Source organism: Rissa tridactyla, chromosome 23, assembly GCF_028500815.1.
Source record: "Rissa tridactyla isolate bRisTri1 chromosome 23, bRisTri1.patW.cur.20221130, whole genome shotgun sequence".
NCBI lineage: Eukaryota > Metazoa > Chordata > Aves > Charadriiformes > Laridae > Rissa > Rissa tridactyla.
Genome location: NC_071488.1, coordinates 2980778 through 3006621, shown reverse-complemented (window position 1 = coordinate 3006621; position 25844 = coordinate 2980778). Strand labels below are relative to the sequence as shown.

The window sequence follows — 25844 nt, the reverse complement described above, 5'->3', positions numbered from 1 at the left end:
CACCTCAAAAGAACCTGGCCCCAGGGCAAAGAGCCACCCACCTTCTTGGTCTTGGGGAAGAAGGGCAGCCACTTGTCCCTGTCCGGGAGGGACTGTGCCTTCTCGCTGGTGCCGGCCACCCGGGGCTCCCGGCTGCGGATGCCTGTGTGGTTCATATACGTGCTGAGGGCAAAGGCCATGGGAGAGCTGGAAGAGAGGAGAGCGTGAGGCTGGAGATCCGACACCAGGACAGGGCACCGCAGGAGGCGAGGGGGGAGGCCAGGACATCCCCCGGGGCGCTGCGGGGAGAGGATGCCCGGGTTGGGATGCGGGGCAAGTGAGAAGGGAGGAAAGGCGAGAAGCAGTTCAAGAGGGTGAGCTGAGGCTGGCAGGGGGCTGCAGGCAGGACCCCGAGGAGGAGGGCTGCCCCAGGACCCCAAGGTGTATGTCCCCCCTTCCCCAGGGCCAGCCCAAGAGCCCACGGGCACGGGCAGAGGGTGCCAGAGGCCAGCACGGGATGGGGATGCTCCTGCGGCTCCTCTCCTTTTGCCTCCTCAGCTAACGACTGGAAGGCAGTCGCATCTGGACGTGCTCCCCCCACGCCCCGGGGCCACTCACCTTCTGTCCTCTTCATATTTTGACCTGGAGAGAGAGAGAGAGAGAGACGGAGAGGGATAAAAGAGCTTGTTTGGAACAGGCTCCTCTACTCAGCCCCCAGGCAGGGCGCTCGCAGCGCCGAGCCCTCCGTCCCACCCTGCCCCTCACCGCACCCACCGCCTGCTCCAAACTCCCCTTCCCACCTCCAACACCAAACGTGCGGATCAAGCAGGATGGAGGAGCAGAGCCAAGCCCGTCTCCGATCCCCTTCCCCGCGCCCTCCCCCCAAATCCAGGCAGAGAGGCGCTCCCCGACGGGCAGGGCAGGGCAGGGAGCCTCCGTGGCAGCCTGGCACTCACAGTATATCGCCCAGCTGGGCCAGCTGCTTCTCGGCCACTTGCCGCTCTTTCTGGGGGTCCCCGTCCAGGTCCAAGAGGTCGTTCTCCCCGTACAGGCTCCCCAGGCCCATGGTGCGCTTTGTTCTGCGGAGGACAAGGGTCAGAGCCATGAGCACGGCCACCGGCCACCCGCTGCCGGGACAAACCCCGTGCGGCTGGCAGCACGGGCAGGATCCCACCGAGCTCCGCGGGGCAGCCGGGGCAGCTGCCTTACCTGTAGTCCTGGATCTGCTCCTGTATCTCGGGCATCACCATCTCCTGAGCTTCAAAGAGGGCGGCTCGGACATCGTCCCCATTCCGCAGGCGAGTCTCTGGGGACGGGAGAGGAGATTTGGTGTCACCAGGCACGCTCAGCATGCAAGGAAGGGCACAAGGCATCTCCTGGCAGCCCCAAGCCCTTGGGCAGAGCAGGGCAGGCGGGGAGACCTCTCTGCTGGCCCCCTCCTGCCAGAACGCAGCCCCCTTGCCAGCTGGTTTCCAGGCTGGGACAACCAGTCTCCCATTTTGCACACCCAAGCTGAGACATCTGCCCATAACAAGACCCCTGGGACCACCGGCACCGAGCCGGGGAAGAACTCAGGAGCCCCAGTCCCAAACCTTGGCACATCCTCTCTGGAAAGAGCCCGCACACGGCCTGGGAGCCCCTCACTCACCAATCTCGGCCAGGAGTTGCTCAGACACTTTCACTCGGAGCGGCTGGGGAGGGAAGGCAGAAGAGAAGAGGGGCTCAGCACTGGTTCACCTTCCCCGCGCAGCGAACGGGGCTGGAAGGAGCTGGGGACCCGGCGCCTACGCCAGAGCCACCCTCCAGCCAGCGTGGAGGGGGTGCCCCACGCTCCCGCACCGTCGTCCTGCAGCCTGAGAGCTGGGGACGTCACACACCAAGCACCCAACACGCAACACACCCCCAACCCCCCCGGCAACAGGTCCCCGCTCCCTGCAGGGGGATGCTGGGCTCCAGGAACACTAACGGGAGCACCCGGAGCCCCGTCCTCGCTGCCGGGACCCTCCTCTCCTGCCTGAGCCCAGCTTCCAGGCACCGGGGCGGCTGCGGTTGTGCAACGCGGGGGTGCACGCCTTGCGCAACTGCTCGCACCCATGCGGAGGAACCAACAGCAACAAAGCGCTGTCGGCGGCAAAAACACCATTAAAAATGCCTCCCCACACCAGGGACACGACATCCAAGGCTGGCTTCCCAGGTGATCCCCTGCAGGGACAAGGATTCACAGAATCGCACGGTACCGCAGACTGGCCGGGGATGGAAAGGACCTTTAGAGATCACTTTGTCCCACCCCCTGCCAGAGCAGGGTCACCCAGAGCAGGTCGCGCAGCGTCGCGTCCAGGAGGGTTCGGAATATCCCCAGAGAAGGAGACTCTGGGACCCTCAAAGAAGTTTTTCCTCATATTCAGACGAACCGTAATATTCCAGTTTGTGCCCGCTGCCCCTCGTCCTGTCCCCGGGCACCACTGGAAGGAGCCCGGCCCCATCCTCTCGCCCCCCGCCCTTTAGCTCTCGCTGAGCGTCGAGGAGATCCCCCCTCAGCCTGCTCTTCTCCAGCTGAACAGCCCCAGGGCTCCGGCCTTTCCCCAGCATGGAGATGCTCCAGTCCCTCATCATCCTCGCGGCCTCCGCTGGACTCTCTCCAGCAGTTCCCCGTCCTTCTGCAACTGGGGAGCCCAGCACTGGACCCAGCGCTGCAGCTGTGGCCTCCCCAGGGCAAAGCCGAGGGGGACGATGACCTCCCTCGTCCTCTTTTTAACGCACCCCAGGCCACCATTGGCCTTCCTGGCCACGAGGGCACGTCGCTGGCTCACGGGCAATGATCTTCTGTGCCAGCTCACAGCCAAGTCCTGCCCTTACCGCGTTCCTGTCCAAGAAGATGTTCCAGATGTCCTTCCCCAAGACCCGGGAATCCTTGGCGGTGGTCTGCTGGCAAACGTCCGTGCATAAGTAGAAGAGCTGCAAAGAGGGGAGAGAGAGGAGGTGGGCAGCGAGGGAGGAGGGGGGTTTAGAAGCTGGGAGGTGAAAAGCTCAGTAAAGCGGAGCCCGTAGGGCCACGAAACAGGAAACCATCGCCGGGGTCCGGGGAGGGCAGCACCCCAGGAAGGGGAGGAAGTGTAACCCTGCGCTGTTTCCCTCTCACGAGCGCACACAAGCTGTGGGAAGGGCTGGCTGGCAGCAGGCAGCCGGTGGCAGGCAGCTGCCTACGCTTCAGGCAGCCTCCAGAAGAGCTCTGCCCACGGGCTCGGCAAACCAGCACCACCCTGCCCTCAGCCGGAGGAGGGGACGCTGTCAAATACGCCACATCCCCCCCTCCTGCCCGGCTTGGTCGGTGACGCCGGCGAGTCCCTTACCAGGGGGCTGGGATCTGCCTGGGAGAGGATGTAGCGCAAGAAGACCCCCAGATGTGCCGGCCGGGATTTCAGCTTGCCCAGGTCCTGGAAGAGGGAGTCGCACTGCGCAGGGAAGGCAGCGGAGGAGAAAGAGCCAGTTAGGAAGGAAAGGAATGAACTCCTCCGGATCAGGCCCACCCCACAGCTTAGCACCGCGGTAAATCTTCAGCTCCCACATCCCTTTCCTCTCCCCAGCCCAGCACTCGCCTCCCCCGGATCAGCCCGGCCCTGGATGTCCCCTGGGAGGATTTCTAAATGCGGGGCCACAAAGGGACCCACGGTGGAGGGGGACAGCCCTGTCCCCTGAGGAGAGGGGACAAAACCCCAGAACACCGTTACCTCGTTATTGAAATATCCTGGGTCACAATCCTCCTCCGGCCCGATGATGAGGGGTCGTCCTGTCCGGTCCGACCCCTGCCAGGGAAAGGGGGACAGAGTTAGGAGCCAGGTGCCGGACTTTGGGGTGGACGCCTTCACCCCCCCTGCAGCATCCCACCCCGCCAGCTCCCAAAGGAGCCTCGGAACACATCTGACGGGGTCGAGCAGCCATCAGACACCCCTAGCCGTGCAGCCAGACCCCCCCCACCCGGCCCCAGCCCACCTGCTCGGCCGAGGGGGCGAAGGGGGTGTCGGAGCCCTGCCGGCGATGGTGCTGGAAGAGGCGGGCGGTGATGACCGGGGAGGTTCGCGGGCTGTCCAGGCCGTGGTCGGAGAGGACGGAGTTGCGGTTCAGGGACATCTGTTTGGGTCGGCAGCATGGGCGTCAGGGGACGCGGGGCGCGGGGACGGCCAGGATCCATGCTGGGGGCTGCCACCGCCGCTCCCCCACCCGGCAGAGGCACTTGGGGCTGTCTCGAGAGCAGCTCCCAGGTGGGAGACCATAAAGGGAGACGGGCCCAGGAAACTTGGAAACCACAAAACCCCTCCAGGGCCATTAGAAACACTTAAAAATTAGGACCAGAAGCCGGGAATTGCGGGGTACCCTCCATTTTGGGGCAGTCATGCCAGGCTAAGCATTGCAAGCCCAAGAAATTGAGAGCTAAGACCGCCTTACAAGAAATTCAGCTTCTTCCGATGGCAAACAACTAATCGCGATTGCAACGGCAGGTCCTCGCTTCCTCAGGAAGCACGAACCCATCCATCCAGGTTTTTCTCCCCGCTCCCAGGAGCCAGCAGAAGCTGGGGTGGGCTCCCCACGGCCGCAGTAACCCCGTTCTCACCTCGCTCACGGAGGGGAACCGCTCCGTCCCGGACTCCAACCCGCTGTCACCGTCCTGCGAGTCCAGGGAGAGGCGTCCTGGGAGGAGAGGAGAGACTGACCTGCGCGTTCAGGAGACGGGGACGCGGGGACGGTCCCAGCCGCCGGCACGACTCACCTTCCATCACCCTGAAACCGGCCGAGCTGGAGTCGCTGCACAGCCGCCCCGAATCCTGCAAGGAGAGGAGGTGCGTCGGAGCGGTGGGATGTTCCCCGGCCCGTGGGGACACCCGGGCACAGGGATGAGCCAGCCACAGCAGCTCCCACTGCAGCAGGTTTTGGAAACCAGGGATGTCTCCACCGCTGTGCCCCCACCTCGGGTCTCCCCAGGCTCCAGCCAGGCTCGGAGGGAGCTGAGAGGGTGGCAGGAACCCCTCCTGCCCCCGCCAAGCGGTGGTAACCCCCCTAATTTCACGTACCATGGAGCCACCAGTCTCCTGGAGGATTTTGAGCTGCAGCTGGCTGACCCGCCGGCGCGCCCCCTCGATCTGCTCCTCCACCGCGGTGGCAGGGTTTCGGCTGTACGCCTCGTAGAAGCGCTGAGCGGAGAGACGAGAGGGGACGCTCACACCAGTCCCAACCCAGTAAGCCCCATCCCGCCGCCCACGAGGAAACGGGGCCGAGCAGGTCGGCGGGACGATGGGCTGAAGCCGCAGCTCAGGGAGCCGTGCCGCTGCCGTACCTGTAACTCTGCCTCCTCCTGCCGCAGCATGTTCCGGAGAATCTGCGTCGCGTGCTTCTGGACTTCGGGGTCCTGCAATTTGGGAGGGATGCAAAGAGGGCTCTGAGCTTCGCCTTCCTCCTGCCCACCCTGCCGGGCGGTGGGGGGGGATGCAGCAGGGTGACAGGGTGGGGGTAGGGGTGGGGGAGCACCGCAGGGTCTGCTACCTGCAGGGGCTTGGGGTCGGTGATGCGCTGTGGCGGAGGGAGCGGCGGCGGGGGAGGCGGTGGGGGGCAGGCAGGGGTGACGCGGGGAGCCCCCGCCATGCTCACGTCTTGCTGAGAACCGGAGAGCCCCACCGAAGGAGGGGGAGAGCCCAGGAGGGTGAGAGCGACGTAGGCGCCGGCTGGAAAAATACAGGAGGGGGAAAAAGAGGACGAGAAAGACTTGTATTATTCACTCTCTCAGCCTAAAATATCCGACGGGCACCACGGCGTCGGGGTGGGCACGTCCCTGTCCCTGTAAGCAGCGAGGCCACCTCTGCCATGGCGGGTGCTACCCTGGCCCAGCCTGGAAAGACTCACTGGAAGGACTGAGACGGATTTTCCCATTTTTTCCCCAAGAATCAACCTGCCCTTGGGTGGGATCCTGTGGCCTCCCAGGCTGGGGAGCAATGAGGCGCCCCTCTCCGCGCTGCGAGGCTTGTAAACACTGATTTGTCTTTTTAGGACCCTGCTACGGGGCAGACCGTCACCCTGCGGGTGCAAGAGGCGGGAGGCTGGCTGCCACCAATGTCCCCAATGCCCAATAGTCCACAGTGGCTCAGGCACGATGGAATGGGATGGCCGGGAAGAGCAGCCGGACCATGGGGAGTGGGGCTGTCGGTCACCCGGGATGAGAAGGAGCCGCCGCAGCTCCCTGGCCCATACTCACACTTGATTAACTTCACCACTTCCAGGTGGGAGCTGTTGGTCACCATCGTGCCGTTCACCTGGGAGAGGAGACAGGGGGTCAGACAGGCTGGCAGCGGCGGGGGGCGGGGGGAACGGGGCGTACAGCCCCGGCTGGAAAAGGATGATGGAGGGGGATGCTCACCTTGACTATGCGGTCCCCCTCCTGCACCCCGGCTCTCATGGCAGCCCCTCCTGTGACACAGGGAGGAGAGACAGGTGTCAGGAGGGCTGGAGGGGCAGCCGACGGAGCCAGGGATCCCCTCCCGCTGGCCCCAGATCATGGAATCACAGAACCACAGAACGTGTTGGGTTGGAAGGGACCTCTAAAGGGCATCCAGTCCAACCCCCCTGCAGTCAGCAGGGACATCTTCAACTAGATGAGGTCGCTCAGAGCCTCATCCAGCCTGGCCTTGGACGTCTCCAGGGATGGGGCCTCCACCCCCTCTCTGGGCAACCTGGGCCAGTGTCTCACCACCCTCAGTGGAAAGAACTTCTTCCTCATGGCTGATCTAAACCCACCCTGCTCTGCTTTAAACCATTGGCCCTCGCCCTGTCGCTCCATGCCCTTGCAAACAGCCCCTCCCCAGCTCTCCTGTAGGCCCCCTTCAGGGACTGGAAGGGGCTCCAAGGTCTCCGCGGAGCCTTCTCTTCTCCAGGCTGACCCCCCCCAGCTCTCTCAGCCTGTCCTCCCAGCAGAGGGGCTCCAGCCCTCGGATCATCTTCGTGGCCTCCTCTGGCCCCGCTCCGACAGCTCCGTGTCCTTCTTGTGCTGAGGGCTCCAGAGCTGGACGCAGGACTCCAGGTGGGGTCTCACCAGAGCGGAGCAGAGGGGCAGAATCCCCTCCCTGGATCTGCTGCCCACGCTGCTTTTGATGCAGCCCAGGATGCGCTTGGCCTTCTGGGCTGCGAGAGCACATCGTTGGCTCACGTCCATCCAGCTTTTCTTCCACCAGGACCCCCAAGTCCTTTTCCGCAGGGCTGCTCTCTATCACCTCATCCCCCAGCGCCTGTTGATAACGAGGGTTGTCCCCGACCAGGTGTAGGACCTTGCACTTGGCCTTCTTGAACTTCGTAAGGTTTGCTTGGGCCCACCTCCCCAGCTCGTCCAGGTCCCTCTGGATGACATCCCGTCCCGCTGCCATGTCAACCGCACCACTCAGTGTCGGCAAACTTGCCGAGGGTGCCCTTGATCCCACTGTCTATGTCATTGATGAAGATGCTGAACAGCACCGGTGCCAGTACGGATCCCTGAGGGCCACCGCTTGTCACCCCTCTCCATCTGGACATCGAGCCATTGACCACCGCCCTCCGGATGCGACCATCCAGCCAGTTCCTTATCCACCAAACCGTCCACCCATCAAATCCGGATCTCTCCAACTTAGAGAGAAGGATGTTGTGGGGGTCCGTGTCAAAGGCCTTGCAGAAGTCCAGATAGTCCTGTGCCATTCATCCCGCCACGGTGGGGGACACGGGGACCACCGGGTACGTATTCCCCATGGGACGGGGCTGGTGACCAAGCCTTGGGTGCTTTACCCCAACACCCAGCGCACATTCAGCTCACGGCTCTTCCAAACAAGCCCTCCTTGGCTCTCCCAGCCGGATCCCAGCCTTTTCCATCCACCTGGGGATGGACGAGGGGGCCCCAACCTGTTCTCCCACCGCTGGGGTTGGCTCCGACACATCCGGAGAGCCACCGCGTGCCTGGATCCAAAGGCAGGAGCGGGGCCTGGGAAGAGCAGCACTGCTCTGCCTCCTCTCCCCCTGCCTGCTCTTTAACAAAGCTCCCGAGGTTGGAACACATGAAATAATTCGCTTTTCCTAAAGCCAAAACCGAGAGGAAAATGTTTCCATTAGGTTCCACTCCAAGCCAAGGGCCTGAGACACGGCAGCGAGCTCCGAGAGTGGAAAGTACATTGGATTGTTTGGATTCTTTCGGCTTTTAATGCTCTGGTTATTGGCAAACGAAGTGAGCCGGGAGAGGGGGAACAGGACTCCGGGCTGTCCTGCACCTGGGGACCTCGGACCTGTCCCCCCAGCCAGCCCCGGGGGTGGGGGGGACGATGCCGGGGCAGGGGCGGGGTGTCCCCAGGCAGCTCCGGTTGCAGGAGAGAAGCACTCCAGCGCTAACCTGCCCTTGAAACTACTCGCGGTGTTTTCCCTTTCCGATATTCTCATTTTTCCTGGCTTTGGGGCTAGAGGCCGGGGGGGGGGGAACGGGGACATGGCAGGGCCGGGGGGGGGAAGGGGGAGGAGGTGGGAACATCCGCTGTAAAATAAGCAGCTCATTGTCTATTTAAATTGCCGCTCCCAGCCCTGCCACCCCGCAAAGTCATTATCCAGCAAAACCGGCGGCGTCTCCTGCAGCACAGCGCCAAGAGCAGCCGGCTGCTGGATCCCTGTTTACCCAGGGCCTACAAAAGGGAATTCCCTGCCCGCCGTCAGCAGCTCCCCGCCTTGTACGAGGAGCGGGCAGAGCACGGCAGTTTTGGGGAGCTTCCCCAAAACACCCCCCGCCGCCCCCAGAAACACCTTCCTTCCCCCAGCAATCGTGTCCTGCCCATCCTGGCCACAGCGAGACCCCAAACCGGCAACGCTTCGGAAGGAAAACCCCTTTTGTCCCACGTTTTCTCCCGAGGGATGTGACTTTGAGTTGGGTGAGGGGGAGCCCCGAGGCATCTCCTGCCTCCCCCCCGGCCCCAGCCAGCGCCGACCCCTCTCACCTGGCCGCACCGACTGCACCAGGACGACGCGGTCCCCGCTGACGGTGAAGCCGAAGCCATGCTGGTCCTTCTGGATGATGACGCAGCGCTGGACCAGACCTGGGGAGGGAGAGGAGGGAAAAGCAGTGAAATTCCAAGCCTGGAGCGTCGGCTTGGCTTGTGGGGACCACCCCCCCTGCCGCTCTCGGTTTCAGGGACTGCATTCCTGAGCCAGAGCCCGGCACAGAGCCTCCGGAGCCAGCCACACTGCAGCCAGACCCCAAGGGCACGGCTAATCCATCCGCACCCTACGAACCCCTCGCGTGACGGTCCCCTTCTCCTGAAAACAGGGTGTCCCGGCGAGCCCGCGGAAGGTGGGAAGAGCAGCTGGAGCATCATCCCTGGCCCTGCTGGGCTGCCGAGGAAAGGTCCTGCCCTCCCTTTGGGTGCTGCGAAGGGGCACAGAAGCCCCGTCCCCAAGGGCGGTGCAAGGACGGAGGCAGGTGGCAACATGCCACCAAGCTCCCGGGGCAGACAGGGCACTAAACGCAGCCCCGGAGCGTGAGAGAAGCGGAGGAGCGGGCAGGAAAACCTACCTGTGGTTTCGGAGGAGTCGGAGGGCTGGCGGTGGTGCCCGGGAGACCTGCGCTCGGAAGGGGAATCACCCAGGGAAGACAGGCTGCTTAACCTGCGAGGAGGAGGAGGAGAGGTCAGGGAGGGGCACGGCTGGACGGAGCCATCCTCCAGCCATGGTGGGACCAGCGATGGAGCCATCCTCCGGCTATACTGGGACTGGGGACAAAGCCATTCTCCAGCCATGGCTGGGATGGGGATGGAGCCATCCTCCGGCCATGGTGGAACCAGGGATGGAGCCATCCTCCAGCCACAGCTGGGACCAAGTACGGAGCCATCCTCCAGCCATGGTTGGACCAGGGATGGAGTCATCCTCCAGCCATGGTGGGACCGGGGACAAAGCCATCCTCTGTCCACAGCTGGGACTGGGGATGAAGCCATCCTCCGGCCACAGCTGGGACCAGGGATGAAGCCATCCTCTGGCCACGGCTGGGATCAGGGATGAAGCCACCCTCCAGCCATGGCTCCTCAGGCTCGGGAAAACCAAACACACAGAGCTGGACGGTGATGGCAGCCCGCACGGGTGGGTGCTGCCCGTCCCTCCAGTTGCCTGTCCCCAAACCGCCTTGGGAAAAGGCTCCTCTCCCGTCACCACCACAGAGCTCCAGGGAGAGCCCCAGAAGAGCCCCTGCTCGGGGCCAGCACCCCGAGGTCTCGCATTTGCCGTCGGGGAGGAGCGACGGGGGCTGCCCGGGGCTCGGGGAGAGCAGGGAAGGCGTCGGGCGAGGGGAGAGATGCATCATGCAGCGCAGACGGCGGCAGGTCTTTCCCAGGCTGCGATGGGGCTGATGGAAGGAGGGACACGAAGCAGCCAAGGATGGGTGAGAGAGAGACAGACGGACAGATATTTCACGGTCCTGCCCTCGCCGGTGCTGCAGCAAGGCTGTGGATGCTGGACGGGCACACGGGCCGGGGCTTTCTGTGCATCGAAGGGGCAGCAGCACATCCCCTCGCTGCCGCGCTGGAAGGACGGCGATAGGAAGCTGGGGGGGACGGACTCGTCCGCGCAGCTCTTTTGAGCCCCAGCGTTAATTCTCCAGCCAACGGGGGTGTGGAGAAGCCAAGGCTGGGCTGCCGTCCCTGCTGACACTGCTGGAACAAGACGGTGCCGGCAGGCTCGGTGTGCGGGCAGGAGACCCACAAGCTGCGGCCGGAGGGAACGGCATCCCAGAGCAGCCCCCAGCCTTCACCCCTCCCTTGGGAAGCCTGGCTCTGCCTCCAAACCCAGCTCCAGCCACAAAAGGAGGGCCCTGGAGCGCTGTCTCCCCTTCCCTGAGCTCCTCCAGGATCCCAGGCCATGCCAGGGATGAAATCCCAAGGACGAAAGCCCGGCTCCGCTGTCCTGTCTCTCCTCCTCCCAACCGAATCACCCATCGGGGCAGGAACGGAGCGGGGTCGGAAAGCAACGGGAAGAGTGAGAAAATGAAGGTGCTCCCAGCTGGAAGGTCTCGGCCACCTGAAGCGAGGGTGCGGGATGAGAGCAGGAGCGGCCCCGTCCCTGACCCCGCTTACCTGGGCAGGTGAGGCTGCCTCTTGCTGCCCGCTCGGCTGCCGGGGAGGACAGAGACAAGGGTGAGAGGTGGCCCAAGGGACAGCCGGAGGACAGGGGTGCGGGGAGAGGAAGTGGGGAAAGAGGAGATGAACAGATCCAGAGGCAGAGGTGGGAGAGAGAGCGCAGCGACGGCGTGCTTACACCCCTTGGGGAGGGCGGCGGGACCCAAAAACACCTCCCTCTGCCCGGCACAGCCTCGCAGCGCCCACCAGGGTTTGGGACAGGATTCACTTTTGGGGGGGAAAATCCTCCTTCCAGTTTCTCACCCTCCTCGGGATGATGGGGAAGGGGAGGCATCGCCCCTCGGCCTCGTCCCTCGGGCAGGGGGGCTGCTTGGAGGCAGGCTGGGGCAAGCCCGTGGGCAAGCATCCCCCCCGCCCCCACCAAGCCCCCACTTGCCTAAAATAACATCCACAGCGAAGCCAGCCCGGTCTCACTGCAGGACCATGAAGCCGGGAAGGCTCTCAGCCCTCCACGATGGGGCTGAGCAAGAGGGTCTCCCCCCAAAAAACACCCCAAAGTCGGAGCCCGCAGCAGCGTAAACTCCACAGCCCCGGCTCCCGAGGCGCAACAGCTTCCCAGCTCCTTCCCCGCTCCGAATATTAGGAAACACCTCATTTAGGGTAGCCTGGACGATTTAATCCAGACCTGACCTGCGCAACCAAGCTCTGCTAAGGCACGTGGAAGACACGGAGGAGATTCGAGACAGCCAGCAGGGCTTCACCAGGGGCAAGTCCTGCCTGACCAACCTGGTGGCCTTCTACAACGGAGTGACTGCGTCAGCGGACAAGGAGAGAGCTACGGACATCATCTGCCTGGACTTCCACAAGGCCTTTGACATGGTCCCCCACAACATCCTTCTCTCTAAGTTGGAGAGATCCGGATTTGATGGGTGGACGGTTTGGTGGATAAGGAACTGGCTGGATGGTCGCATCCGGAGGGCGGTGGTCAATGGCTCGATGTCCAGATGGAGAGGGGTGACAAGCGGTGGCCCTCAGGGATCCGTACTGGCACCGGTGCTGTTCAGCATCTTCATCAATGACATAGACAGTGGGATCAAGGGCACCCTCGGCAAGTTTGCCGACACTGAGTGGTGCGGTTGACATGGCAGCGGGACGGGATGTCATCCAGAGGGACCTGGACGAGCTGGGGAGGTGGGCCCGAGCAAACCTTATGAAGTTCGAGAAGGCCAAGTGCAAGGTCCTACACCTGGTTGGGGACAACCCTCGTTATCAACAGGCGCTGGGGGATGAGGTGATAGAGAGCAGCCCTGCGGAAAAGGACTTGGGGGTCCTGGTGGAAGAAAAGCTGGATGGACGTGAGCCAACGATGTGCTCTCGCAGCCCAGAAGGCCAAGCGCATCCTGGGCTGCATCAAAAGCAGCGTGGGCAGCAGATCCAGGGAGGGGATTCTGCCCCTCTGCTCCGCTCTGGTGAGACCCCACCTGGAGTCCTGCGTCCAGCTCTGGAGCCCTCAGCACAAGAAGGACACGGAGCTGTCGGAGCGGGGCCAGAGGAGGCCACGAAGATGATCCGAGGGCTGGAGCCCCTCTGCTGGGAGGACAGGCTGAGAGAGCTGGGGGGGTTCAGCCTGGAGAAGAGAAGGCTCCGGGGAGACCTTGGAGCCCCTTCCAGTCCCTGAAGGGGGCCTACAGGAGAGCTGGGGAGGGGCTGTTTGCAAGGGCATGGAGCGACAGGGCGAGGGCCAATGGTTTAAAGCAGAGCAGGGTGGGTTTAGATCAGCCATGAGGAAGAAGTTCTTTCCACTGAGGGTGGTGAGACACTGGCCCAGGTTGCCCAGAGAGGGGGTGGAGGCCCCATCCCTGGAGACGTCCAAGGCCAGGCTGGATGAGGCTCTGAGCGACCTCATCTAGTTGAAGATGTCCCTGCTGACTGCAGGGGGGTTGGACTGGATGCCCTTTAGAGGTCCCTTCCAACCCAACACGTTCTGTGGTTCTGTGATTCGATACCCATTACGCCACAGCCTCTGATTTGCCCCATTATGACCCTGGCTCGCCCAAGTGGGAGATAAACCAGCACCTCGGCGCGAAGGAGCCCAGGCACGGTCAGACACGGCCGAAGTATCCCCAGGAGCTGGGGACAGTGGTGGGACCGGGTCCCCCCGCACCCTTTCAGAGGCAATCCAGGATGGGGACCAGCACCTTTGTGGGTGGAAGGGGTATGCGCAGGATTAACCCCGGCGGGATTAGCCGGCAGGGTGCTGGGGCCAGGTCAGACCTGCCGCTTATCCGGGCCACGGAAGGATCGGCTCCTCTCTGCGCATCGCCCCGGATGCCGGGATTTAAGGCACTGCTGCCCAGCAGGACGGTCGTTAAGCCTCTTCGTTAGGGGAAGAAAGCTCCCCGGTGCTCCATGGGTGCCAGGACCACGCGCAGCCCAGCCCCGAGCCCGACCAGGAGCCCCCCAGTCCCATACCAGTCCCACACCAGGAGATGCCAACGCCGTGCCCGGAGCCCGTTTCCATCCCGCTGGAAGGAGCCGGGCCAGCGCTGGCTTATTGCCGTCTAAAAGAGTAGTTTAATTCGGCTTTGCGTAAGCTCCTTCCTAATTGACTTACGGAGAGCCAAAAGATGCCATTTTAAACCAAACGCCGCCAGCTCCACGGAGACCTGACCCCGGCACCTGCTTCCACTGGGGGAAGCTCCTTTCGGTGCCCTGAAAGACCGGCCCTCCGGTTTTCCCAAAAATTGTTAATTCCAGAGATTGTACAACGCCCAAATCCTGCAACTACCCTCGACTCACCCAGTCCCAGCCCCGGTGCCGGTCTCCGAACCGGCACCTGCAACCGCATCCAATGTGTTACCCTCACTTTCTGCTCTGAGGTTATTTTGCCCGATTTTGGGTACTTTCAGTTAAATCGCAGCTATTCGCTTGCCACGAACACGCAACGGGGGCAGGACGGAAGAGGGCAGCGGGGCACGCCGGGCAGCCTGGCGAGAGGCGCCCGGCCGGGCACGGCCGAGAGGAAAAAAGAAGGAAAACCAAGAAGGAAAAGGGCAAAGCACAGCACAGGCGCCGCCACCTCGGGAGCCCACACGGAGCAAACGCCGCAATTAAAAGATTAAGAGAGGAACAGGCTCAAATCCTCAAAGCGGGTCAGCCTCCAGCCGCAGCTTTGCAAAACTCCGAGGCCGGGAGGTTGGTTTTTTTTCCCCTTCCCAGGTTTCCAAACGGTTGGTCCCCGCGATCCCAGCTCCGGGGAAAAGTTTTACGAACAGCCGGAGCCCGCACCGGCATCCCTGGAAAGCCGCTGCCTTTCGAGCGGAGGCGGGAGGCAGGTGGGGCCGTCAGGAGGAAAAGTTGCAAAAAAAATAAAACAAACAAACCAAAAAAAAGACACATATATGGAAAAAAAGAGAAGGAAAAAACCTCAAACCACCCCACAACTCGCGAAGAGTCATTGCTTCCACTGCAGCCCGAGGATACGCTCGGCGTCGCCGGGAGCGCCGGGATCACCCGCCATCTCCCGCGCCAAACCCCGCCACTCTGCCGGGCCGCCGCCGGCCGCACGTATTCTGGGGACAGGAAGGAAGGAAGGAATTTCAGCTTAAAAAAAAAAAAAAAGAAAATAAAAAAAGAAAATCAAAATGATTCAGCTTCCTCCCCTCCCCGCCGAGGGAAAACGCGTCGGACCCGGCCGCGTCCAGCCCCGATGCTGCTCTCGCTGGAGCCGCTCCAGCCTCCCAGCGGAAAAGCGGCCGTGCTGAGGATGCGCATCTCCCGGGGATGGCTCTCCGCGGCCCCCGCGGGAATGCCGGCTGCTTCTCCGGAGGGGTCGGAGGCTCCCACTCGCCCGCCGACCCACGGTGACGCATGGGGGAAGCTCGTAATGACGCGTCTGCCTCTCGGTCCGCACGGCGAGGCAGATTTAAACCTTGCTGGGGTGCTGCTAGCCAAGGAAAGGGGGGCGGGGGGGCGGAGGAAAAAGGCATAAAATAATTTCTCAACATTTTTGGCCGCCTGCAAACACCCTCGCGATGACACAACCCCCCCGTCCCAGAGGAGATCTGGGGTTTTTTTCCCTCATTTTTTCCCCCCAAAAGAGCGTCTTCACCAGCGTTTCCGACTCCCAGCCGGCGGAGCACGTCGGAGCCCGCCCCACGCGCGGGACGAGGGCAACCCCACGGCGACTTTCGGCCAGTGTTGGCCCAAAAGCCCCGCCGCCTGCGTCCCCGCCATGCCGGGGAGGGGGGAGGATTGGCGGGCTGCCACCCAGCTCCTCCTTCGCCAGGACGCTGCCAAACCCAGGGCTTCGGCGACGCCGGGAGCCGACGCGTCCCCGTGGCACGCGGGCTCCGTGCCACCACCAAAGCCACCCTGCAGCTGCCGCCCGCAAATCCACGGGGCTGGAGTCATCCCGGATCCATCCGGGGTTTACGCAGCAAAGCTTTTCCCTTCTCTCTCTGTTTCTCTCTGCTTATTATTTTTTTTTTTTTTATTTTCCAAAGGGAGAAAAGCAAAGCCTCAGCCCTCGGGAGGCGGCTGGTGGCAAACTGCGTTTTGCGAAGCGGATGCCAAAAGTCCCGCGTACGCGCCACGGGAAACCGAATTTAAATCCCCGGATTCCCCCCCGCAACTTTCTCGCAGCAGCCCGGGGGATTCTGCAAAAGCTTTGTTTAAATTAAGGCTTTTAATTAAACGGAGGGAAAGGCAAAAAATTAACACGAGGAGCACCGGCAGCCCTGGTTGTTTCATGGCGCGGCCGCCTCCGTTCCCCAACGTTTCTAATCGTCCGTGTGCTGCGGATTTTTGCAATGCCAATTCCCCACGGGGGGGAGGAACGGCGGCTGAGCGCGGGGACAGCTGCGATTTTCGGGCGGTTACGCAAAAAAAAAACCCGCTTGTGTTTTGCAGTCGCGGTGCTCTCCCGCACCCCATCTCTCCCGAAATGGCCCCGCCGGCAGCACCTACAAGGGGAAAGGGAGACCCCCAACAACGCCAGCCCCACTCCCGGAGCCATGGGATCTCCCCAGCAGGATTAGACCCCGAAAAGAGATGGAAAATGGAGTGCTTGCACCCAGCAAGAACTGGGGAAGAGCCGCGGGAGCCAAGGCGGGAGGCAAGGAAGGGGTGAGCGAAGTATTTACATCTTAATTAGACGATGTTTGCATTGACGGAGGGAACCCGGCGGAGAAAAGCGGAACCGGGATCCCAACTGAGACGGGAAGAAGATGCGGCTCAGCCGCAGCGCCAGGGGCCCGGTTTTTCCGGGAACGCCGGCGGCGCGCGGAGCAGGACGGGGCGAGCGGCTGGGAATCCGCTCCCGAGCTCTCCCCGCGCCCAGCGGTGTAATCATTAACATCATTAACGGTGCCACTCGTCTCCTGGAAAACACAGACCGGCGGATCTGGTTTGGCCGGCACCGATGGCGGCGCTTTCGTGGTGCGAGATCTCGTAGCAGCGAGTGAGATAGGGAATAACCTACCCCCAAGGGATGGGTTTTTTTTCCCCTCCCACCCCGACTGATTTTCCTCCGAAATAAAATCCGCGCAGCCCGGAGCGGGGAATATCGCGCCTTTTTCCAGCGGGGCCGCCCTCGGAATGTTCTCCTCCGGCCTGGCCTCCTCGTGGGCTCCTTCTGCGATGGAAGCCCTGGCGATACACGAGGTTAGAGAGCGGCGACTTAAATCCTCGATGCGCGGCTCCCTCCGCGCCTCCTCCCCACCGCAGGAGGAAGAACTCTACTGGTTTGCACTGGTGTGCCTCTCCGGGGCATTGGGGACCGCCATCGTTGGCTTAGTGGCAGCAGGAGGGCGGGGGCTGCTGGGGTGGGTTTTTTTTAGGCGGGGAGGGGGGGAAATCTTCACGTTCACCCATTTTCCGGTGGTTTTTGTGGCTGGGGAGCCACGCCACCCCCGGGCGACAAGCGGCTGCCACCTCGGCCGGGGCACTTGAGGCGCCTGACCTTAAAGAGAGGAGGAGACGGCGGCTATTTAAAGAGCGGAGAGAAGCCTTAAGCCCCGGAATGACGCCCCGTGGCTTCCCGAGGTGGGGAAGTCAGGCTCGGGGATCCGATCCTGCCCCTTCCCTGCCTGGAAAATCCAGCAGCTCCTTAATTCCTGGTCCAGTGGGGCCGGCTGCGAACAGGTCGCTGGCCTCCTGGCCGGTTTCTCCGTCTAATTGAAGAGTTACAGCGAGGGAAAAACGCGGCAATTTTGCGCTCCAGCTTCGCCCTCTGCTTCGCACGTGCGCTTTCTCCCCGCCCCCCCCCCCCCCCCCCCAAAAATCAGGAGAAAGGCGCTCCGAAAAACGGGAGAAATCCACGCAAATGGCGAAGGAAGTGGGAATACGCCGCCGGCCCTGCCAATGGACGCACCAAACCACCTTTTTCGGCACAGTGTGCCGACGCGCCGGGAACCCACGTCGAGCATCTTCAGGGGATGTCCCCGAAGGGGACGTCATCGGCCAGGGACGTCCCCAGCCCATGCGGCACCGCAGCCGCGTCCCCCCATCCCCGACACCCCCGGACCCGCTTCTTTCTTCCTGGGATGCGAAAATAAAACCTTGTTTTGGGCACAAACGGGCAAGATCCACGTGGAACAGACGTTGTGGCATGGACCGGGGGTCCCGGCCGTGCCGGGGACACCGGGAAGCTCCTCACGCCCAGGCGGGGAAATCACAATCTCCTCAAGTCACCCCAAAATCAAATGGTTTGGGGTTTGTTTGTGGAGTTTTTGTTTCTTTTTTTTGCGGGGGGGCTTTTTCCACCAGCTCGCCATGCCAGTCTGCATGGAGCGAGGTGCCCGTTTCCATCTCGGATCTCCGTCTTCCCGAGGTGGCGGCGGGGGGGAAGACACTGCCGACCTGCCACCACGCTGTCTGGGGACGACGAGGGACACACACACACACCAGTGGGACCCCCCCCAACCACTTGCGCCCCCCCCCCCCCCCATTTCCCGGGCCAGAAGGCGACCACGTCCCGCTGGGGTTTAATTAGCTTAATCGCCCCGTGAGGAACCGAGGATAAGACGCCCCCTTTCACCCCAACATCCCCCCCCCCCCAAAAAAAAACCCCAACACCCCACCTGAAAGAATTCAGCTTAAAATTGAGGCTGTTTGGGGTCAAACTGAGACTATTTGGGGCAAATTGGGGCTATTTGGGGCAAATTGAGACTATATGGGGCAAACGCTGGTGCTATCTGGGGCAAAGTGGGGCTATTTGGGGCAAACTGAGGCTATTTGGGGGCAAAGTGGGGCTATCTGGGGGCAAAGTGGGGCTATCTGGGGCAAAACGCTCCCCTGCGCCGGCGGGGGGGGTGGGTGGGAAGGGATTTAAGAGCAAACCCGGCTGTTTCCCCATTTCTCATGTTGCCTTTTTCCCCACCAGGCTGGTTTTGGGGCATTTTTTTGGGGGGGGGGGGGGGGGGGGCGGACACCCACCCACCCCATAAGCAAGGCCCGGTCATTGCGGGGCGGGGGGACACACACACACCAGGCCCACCACGGAGGACGGGATCCCCCCCCCACCACCACCACCACTTCCAGCCGCCCCAAAACACTGAGTTTTCCCCCCAAAACGCCGCTTTTTCAGCAGGGGGATGGAGGAGGGGGTTGGTCCAAGCACCGCAGCCCCCCGGTGTCCCCGTGTCCCCCCCCTACCCCCCCCGGTGTCCCCCCCACCTACCTGTCGAGGGCCTGCGGAGGCCTCACGCTCATGGTGCCTCGCCCGCGGCCCCTCGGCGGTCAGGGCGCGGGGAGCCGCCGCCCCGCTCCGGCCGCCACCATCCCCGCAGCCCGGCGGCGGCCTGGGCGGCCTCGGCGGGGCCCGGCCCCGCTCCCGGCGTCCGATCCCCGGGCCCGGCTCCGGCGGCGGCGGCGGCGGCGGCGCGGCCCCCCCCCCCCCGGCCCCGGCCCCGACCCGCCCGGCGGCGCTGGGGGCCGGGCCGAGGGAGAGGCCTACGCCCGCTCCCAATCCCCGGGCTCGCCCGGCCCCCGCCGCCGCCGCCGAGGGGGCAGCGCCGGCGGGGGAGGAGGGGACGGGGGGGGAAGGACGGCGGGGGAAGGGACACACACACACACACACACACACACACACACACACACGGACGGCGTGGGGATGGGGGGGGCCCGCGGAGGCGGCAGAGACTGGGGGGGGCACACGGGGACACCTGGGTGTGGGGGACGCACGGGGGGACGGCAGAGATTGGGGGGCACATGGGGATAGTCGGGTGGGGGGGGGACACGCGGGGGGACAGCGTGGGTGTGGGGGACCCACGGGGAGAGTCGGGTGGGGAGGACTCATGGGGACGGCAGAGATTCGGGGGGCACACGGGGACACCTGGGTGTGGGGGACACGGGGGGGGACAGTGTGGGTATGGGGGGCACGGGGGGACAGTCGTGTGGGGGGACCCATGGGGATGGCAGAGATTGGGGGGACACACGGGGACAGTTGGGTGCAGCGGACGCTGGGGATGGCAGAAATTGGTGGGGCACATGGGGACACCTGAGTGTGGGGGACATACGGGGGGACAGTGTGGATATGGGGGACCCAGGGGGAGAGTCGGGTGGGGGGGACCCATGGGGAGACCTGGGTGTGGGGGACAGACAGGGGAAACCTGGGTATGGGGGACCCATGGGGACGGCAGAGATTGGGGGGGCACATGAGGACACCTGGGTCTGGGGGACACACGGGGGGACAGCATGGGCATGGGGGACCCATAGGGAGAGTCGGGTGAGGGGACCCACAGGGACGGCAGAGATGGGGGGGGGACCCATGGGGAGACCTGGGTTTGGGGGGCCTGTGGGGATGGCAGAGAGCGGGGGGGACCCATGGGGAGAGCGTGGATATGGGGGACCCGGGGGGAGACCAGGGTCTGGGGGACCCACGGGGATGGCAGAGATTGGGGGGACCCATGGGGACACCTGGGTGGGGGGGCCACAGGGGGAGACCTGGGTTTGGGGGGGCCATGGGGACAGCGTGCGTATGGGGGGGCACATGGGGAGAGTCGGGTGCGGGGGGGGACGACCCTGGGGTCACCTGGGTGTGGGGGACACATGGGGGGACAGCGTGGATATGGGGGACCCACAGGGATGGCAGAGACTGGGGGGGGGGACCCACGGGGACACCTGGGTGGGGGGGACACATGGGGGGACAGCGTGGATATGGGGGACCCATGGGGACAGCGTGGTTTGGGAGGACCCCCAGCCCCAGCCCGGTATGGGGGTCCCCACATATGGGGTGACCCATAGACAGAGGTACGGGGGTCCCACCCGCCGCCCAGGTGTGGGGGGGGGGCCCTCAGCCGCAGCAGGGGGGGGGACATGCAAGGCCTCGGAGGGGACGTGGGGGCTCACCCCACCTCCCCCGTGATAAGCCCCCCCCCCCCCCCCCCCAAACCCCCGCCACCCCCGGAACCCCCGCGGGTGCCCTTTGCCGTGAGGGGGGGGGCACAGAGGGGGTCCCCAAAAAGCAGAGCGAGGCACTTTCCCCCCCCCCCCCCTCCCCTTTCCCCCCGCCCCCGCAGATTTCCCAGGGCGGAAAACATGGAAAAGTGAAAATGAAAATGAGCCGTTTTCCGGGAATCCCTGGGAGCGAGAGGCAGCCCCCGCCTCGGCCCCCCCCCACACCCACCCCGCACCCCAAATCCCGCACCCCGACCCCCACATCACCCCCCCGGGGGTCAAATCAACCTTTGGGGGGGGGGGAGGGAGTTCAGTCCGTCCTGCCTGCGTCCCCCCCGCGCTGTGTCCCCCCCCAAATCCCGTTTGCACGTCCCCCGGTGGGGGGGGGATGTCATGGACGTGGCCTCCCCTCACGGTGATGGTGGCTTTGGGGGTGCCACCGGGTCTGGGGGTGCCACCGGGTCTGGGGGTGTCAACCAGGGCGAGAATTTCGGCAAACTGGTTTATTATGGGGGGGGGGGGGGGACGACACACACACTGGTTCCTGCCCTTCGTACAGGCAGGGACCCGGTGGCCGGGGAGGGGGGGGGACACCCCAGGGGGGACACCCGATGGCGGGGGGCTGCGCTGGGGGCGTCAGTCATGTCCTGGGGTGCTGCCGGCTTGGGAGGGGGGGGGGACAAGGGGGTGTCATGGCTGTGTCCCCCCCCCCACTCAATGCACAGCCCACCCTAGGGCGGCTGGAGGGACCAGCTGGGGGGGGCCTGGCGGGGCGGGGGGGTGGGAGGGAAGGTGCTGGCTGGGGGCACCCCACTTTTGCCCGCCCCCCCACCCCCATCCTGTCCTTGAGCTCTGGCTTTGTGAGCTCTGGCCTTCATCCTCCTCCTCCTCCTCGCCTTCCTCCCCCAGCCAGCATGGTGGGGGCTCCGGCATCGGCCCCCCCGCCCCCCAGCGGGACCCCGCAGAACCCGGGGTGCAGGAGCACCGACGGGGGGACCCCCGGCTGGGGGGGCAGCAGCGGCGGAAGGCGGCCGGGGGGGGCCAGGATGTGGCCGGGGAAGGTGGCCCAGGTGGGGGCCTGGGTGGCCAGGGCTGGCGGCGGCGGGGGGAAGGTGACCAGGGGGGGAAACTCCTCCGGGCCCCCCACATGGCAGCAGGACCCCCCCAGGCATGGGGGGGGCGCGGAGTCGAGGCCTGTGGGGCAGTGAGAGACAGGGTGAGCGCGGCCGGCGGTGGCCGAGGAGGTGGGGGGCGGTGACACCGCAGGACGTGTGTCACCCCGGGGTGCTCCGGCTGGTCCCCACTCCCGTGTCCTGGCCACTCTCCGTGGGGTCGGGGGGGGGAAATGGGGGGGCCCCCTCCTTTCTCCCAGCCGCAGCCGCTGGGTGCTGCTGTGGGACCGGCAGCGGCGCTGCCTGCGCTGGGGCAGGGACCCCCCCCAGCCAGCACCCAGCACCCCGAGCCCCCACCGCACCCACCAAAACCCAGTCCCCGAGCCCCCCAATCCCCCCCCCAAGCCTGCGCAGGGGGCTGGTATTTGGGTGGACTTACGGGTCCCGCTGGTGGCCGCCCTCTTCTCCGACGGGTTGGGGGGCTGGGGGGGCCGCGGACCCCAGTGCCAGGCCAGCGGCTCCGCCAGCACCCACCGGCTCAGCAGCACGCTGGGCGCCAACTGCGGGGGGGGGGACACACATAAAAGGGGACATGGCAGCACCGGGGAAGGGCACAGCCTGTCCCCAGGGGTGTCACCGGCCACCCCCAGCTCCCCTACCTGGCTGGGCCCGGCGGGGGGCCCGGCGGGGGGGACACGGGCGTCCCACAGCGGGCAGGTGAGGAAGAGGAGTTGGCTGAAGTTGAACTTGTAGGTGAAGCGTTTGCCCTTGGTCTTGTGCAGGATGCGCTTGGTGTAGTAGTACCTGGGCCGGGGGGGGGGAGGGGGGGGACGGGATGGGACACGGGGGGGTGTTAACGGGGCGGGGGGGGGATGGACGGACGGACGGACACCCCCACCGAGGGCTGGGAACCAGGCGAGCCCCGGGGATCTCCTTGGGATGGTGGATGCCACCCCATGGCGTCCCCTCGAGGCGGTAGATGCCACCCGGTTGGGTCGCCTTTGGGATGGTGGGTGCCACCCCATGGGGTCACCTGGGGATGGCAGAAGCCACCCTGTTGGGTCCTCTCGGGATGGCAAATGACACCCCATGGTGTCCCCTTGGGGTGGTGATGCCATCCTGTTGGGTTCCCTTTGGATGGCAGATGCCACCATGTTGTATCACCTTGGGATGGCAAAATGCCACCCTTTTGGGTCACCTTGGGGTGGTGGATGCCACCCTCTTGGCTCCCACCTTGTTGGGTCCCCTTGGGACCAGGCGAGCCAAGGGCCCCCCCTGGGATGGCAAATACCACCCTGTTGGATTCCTTCGGGATGGTGGGTGCCACCCCATGGGGTCACCTGGGGATGGCAAATGCCACCCTGTTGGGTCCCCTTTGGATGGCAGATGCCACCGGGTTGTATCACCTTGGGATGGCAAATGCCACCCTGCGGGGTCACCTTGGGGTGGTGGATGCCACCCTGTTGGGTCCCTTTGGGATGGTAGATGCCACTCCATGGCGTCACCTTGGGATGGCAGATGCCACCCTGTTGGGTCCCCTTGGGACCAGGTGAGCCAAGGAGTCCCCCTGGAATGGCAAATGCCACCCTCTTGGGTCCCCTTGGGATGGTGGATGCCACCCTGTTGGGTCCCCTTGGGATGGCAAATGCCACCCTGCGGGATCACCTTGGAGTGGTGGATGCCACCCCGTTGGGTCCCTTCGGGGTGGTGGGTGCCACGCCATGGCGTCACCTTGGGATGGCAGATGCCACCGTGTTGCATCCCCTTGGGATGGCAAATGCCACCCTCTTGGGTCACCTTGGGGTGGCGGATGCCACCACCTCGTATCCCTTTGGGATGGCAGATGCCACCCTGTTGGGTCCCCTTGGGATGGTGGATGTCACCCTGTTGGCTCCCACCCTGTTGGGTCCCTTTGGGATGGCGGATGCCACCTGGTGGATTCCCCTTGGGATGGTGGATGCCACCCCATGGGGTCCCCCAGGATGGTGAGGGCTCTCCATGTCCCCTGTCCCCTGCGGCACCTGAGCGCCCGGCTCAGCTTGTCGTAGTTCATCTGGGGTTTGCGTTTCCTTCTGCCCCACAACCGGGCCACCTCCTCGGGGTCCTTGATGACAAACTCCCCGGACTCGCCCTGCTGCCAGGCGATGACATGGCGAAACTCCTCCTTCTGCAGCAGCTCCAGGATGAAATGCCATAACTGGATCTGCCGGGAGCCGGGGCTGGACTCGGCTCTGGACGCCCAGGCGGGGAACACCAGCCCTACGGGGCGAGCGGGACACGCTTAGGGCTCTCTGGGGACCGGGGGACATGGGTCCAAGGTCACTTCCCCCCACCCCCCAACCCCGAGGCAGCTCCGGGGAGGCTGGTGAGGGAGATCCGTGCCCCATCCCGGAGCGGGTCTGCGGAGGGACGGAGGCAGGGAGGAGAGTGGGGGGCTGAGGATGAGGCCCCCCCCCCCACCCTGTCGCTCCCCCGTTGGGCACCTCTGGGTGCTCACCTGGCAGCCAGCAGGAGCCGGGCAGGACGGGCAGCCCCCGGCACAGGCAGGAACGCGGCATCCTCCGGCCTGCGGGCAGAGAGCAGAGCCCCCGGCACCGGGGGGAGGCACCCGACGCGGTGGGGGTACACCCAGCATCATGGGGGGACACCCTGCACCGGGGGGATGCACCCGACAGGGTGGGGGTACACCCAGCAAGGTGGGGGTGCACCCAGCACCCAGGGGATGCACTCGACAGGGTGGGGGTACACCCAGCACCTGGGGGGATGCACCCGACAGGGTGGGGGTACACCCAGCATCATGGGGGGACACCCTGCACCCAGGGGATGCACCCAGCACCCGGGGGGATGCACCCGACACAGTGGGGGTACACCCAGCATCATGGGGGACACCCAGCACCCGGGGGGGTGCACCCAACACCCAGGGGATACACCCAGCATCATGGGGGGACACCCAGCACCCAGGGGATGCACCCAGCACCCGGGGGATGCACCTGACAGGGTGGGGGTACACCCAGCATCATGGGGGGACACCCTGCACCGGGGGGATGCACCCAGCACGGTGGGGGTACACCCAGCATCATGGGGGTGCACCCAGCACCCAGGGGATGCACCCAGCATCATGGGGGGACACCCAGCACCCAGGGGATGCACTCGACAGGGTGGGGGTACACCCAGCACCTGGGGGGATGCACCCGACAGGGTGGGGGTACACCCAGCATCATGGGGGGACACCCTGCACCCAGGGGATGCACCCAGCACCCGGGGGGATGCACCCGACACAGTGGGGGTACACTCAGCATCGTGGGGGACACCCAGCAGCCGGGGGATGCACCCAGCACCCGGGGGGATGCACCCGACACAGTGGGGGTACACCCAGCATCGTGGGGGACACCCAGCACCCGGGGGGGTGCACCCAACACCCAGGGGATACACCCAGCATCATGGGGGGACACCCAGCACCCGGGGGATGCACCCGACAGGGTGGGGGTACACCCAGCATCATGGGGGGACACCCTGCACCCAGGGGATGCACCCAGCACCCGGGGGGATGCACCCGACACAGTGGGGGTACACCCAGCATCGTGGGGGACACCCAGCACCCGGGGGGGTGCACCCAACACCCAGGGGATACACCCAGCATCATGGGGGGACACCCAGCACCCGGGGGATGCACCCGACAGGGTGGGGGTACACCCAGCATCATGGGGGGACACCCTGCACCCAGGGGATGCACCCAGCGTCGTGGGGGGACACCCAGCACCCGGGGGATGCGCCCTACGCTGGGGGGAAGCACCCAGCGTCGGGGGGGATTCGCCCACCGCCAGGGATGCGCCCAGCATCGGGGGGGGTGCACCCTGGACGGGGGGGGATGTACCCAACACTTGGAGGGTGGCACCCAGCACCGGGATGCCCCCATCGCTCGGGGGGTGCCCCCCACCACCGAGAAATCCCCATCGCTCGGGGGATGCCCCCATCGCTTGCGGGGGGGGGGGGGGGGGGGGGTTCAGCATCCCCCCAAACCCCCCCAAACCCACCATCCCTGACCCCTTTCCGTGGGGTGCCGGGGGTGGGGGACCCCGCCGCCACCCCCCCCCCCAACTCCACTCACCTGCGGCCCCGCCGGGGGGGGGGGGGGGGGGGCGGGGGGGGGCACTTCCCGGGTGGGAGCTGCTGGGCAGGAGAAACCCTCTGAGGGTCTCAGGGAGCATCGCCTGCGGATATAAAGGGGGGGGGGGGTTAAGGTAAA

At 64.9% G+C, this 25844-nt stretch overlaps 2 protein-coding genes across 2 annotated transcripts in view; both read right to left on the bottom strand.

Moving 5' to 3' along the window:
* ARHGEF11 (Rho guanine nucleotide exchange factor 11) overlaps nt 1-18928 on the bottom strand; it is a 28339-nt gene extending 9411 nt beyond the window's left edge. The window contains 19 exon segments of the mRNA XM_054182751.1: nt 42-186; nt 598-621; nt 936-1058; nt 1189-1285; nt 1628-1670; nt 2836-2934; nt 3330-3431; nt 3708-3782; nt 3970-4107; nt 4589-4665; nt 4745-4799; nt 5046-5165; nt 5309-5380; nt 5515-5693; nt 6221-6278; nt 6383-6432; nt 8961-9059; nt 9536-9627; nt 18769-18928. Of these exon segments, the coding sequence (XP_054038726.1) occupies nt 42-186; nt 598-621; nt 936-1058; nt 1189-1285; nt 1628-1670; nt 2836-2934; nt 3330-3431; nt 3708-3782; nt 3970-4107; nt 4589-4665; nt 4745-4799; nt 5046-5165; nt 5309-5380; nt 5515-5693; nt 6221-6278; nt 6383-6432; nt 8961-9059; nt 9536-9627; nt 18769-18800 (1680 nt within the window). The 5' untranslated portion in view covers nt 18801-18928.
* Nucleotides 18929-21360: 2432 nt separating this feature from the next.
* LOC128901194 (ETS translocation variant 3-like protein) lies at nt 21361-24156 on the bottom strand. Its single transcript, XM_054183029.1, has 5 exons — nt 24096-24156; nt 23620-23857; nt 22258-22402; nt 22038-22158; nt 21361-21680 (listed from the first exon to the last, which is right to left on the bottom strand). The coding sequence occupies exons 1-5, from the start codon at nt 24154-24156 to the stop codon at nt 21361-21363; spliced, it is 885 nt and encodes a 294-aa protein (XP_054039004.1).
* Nucleotides 24157-25844: the final 1688 nt, after the last annotated feature.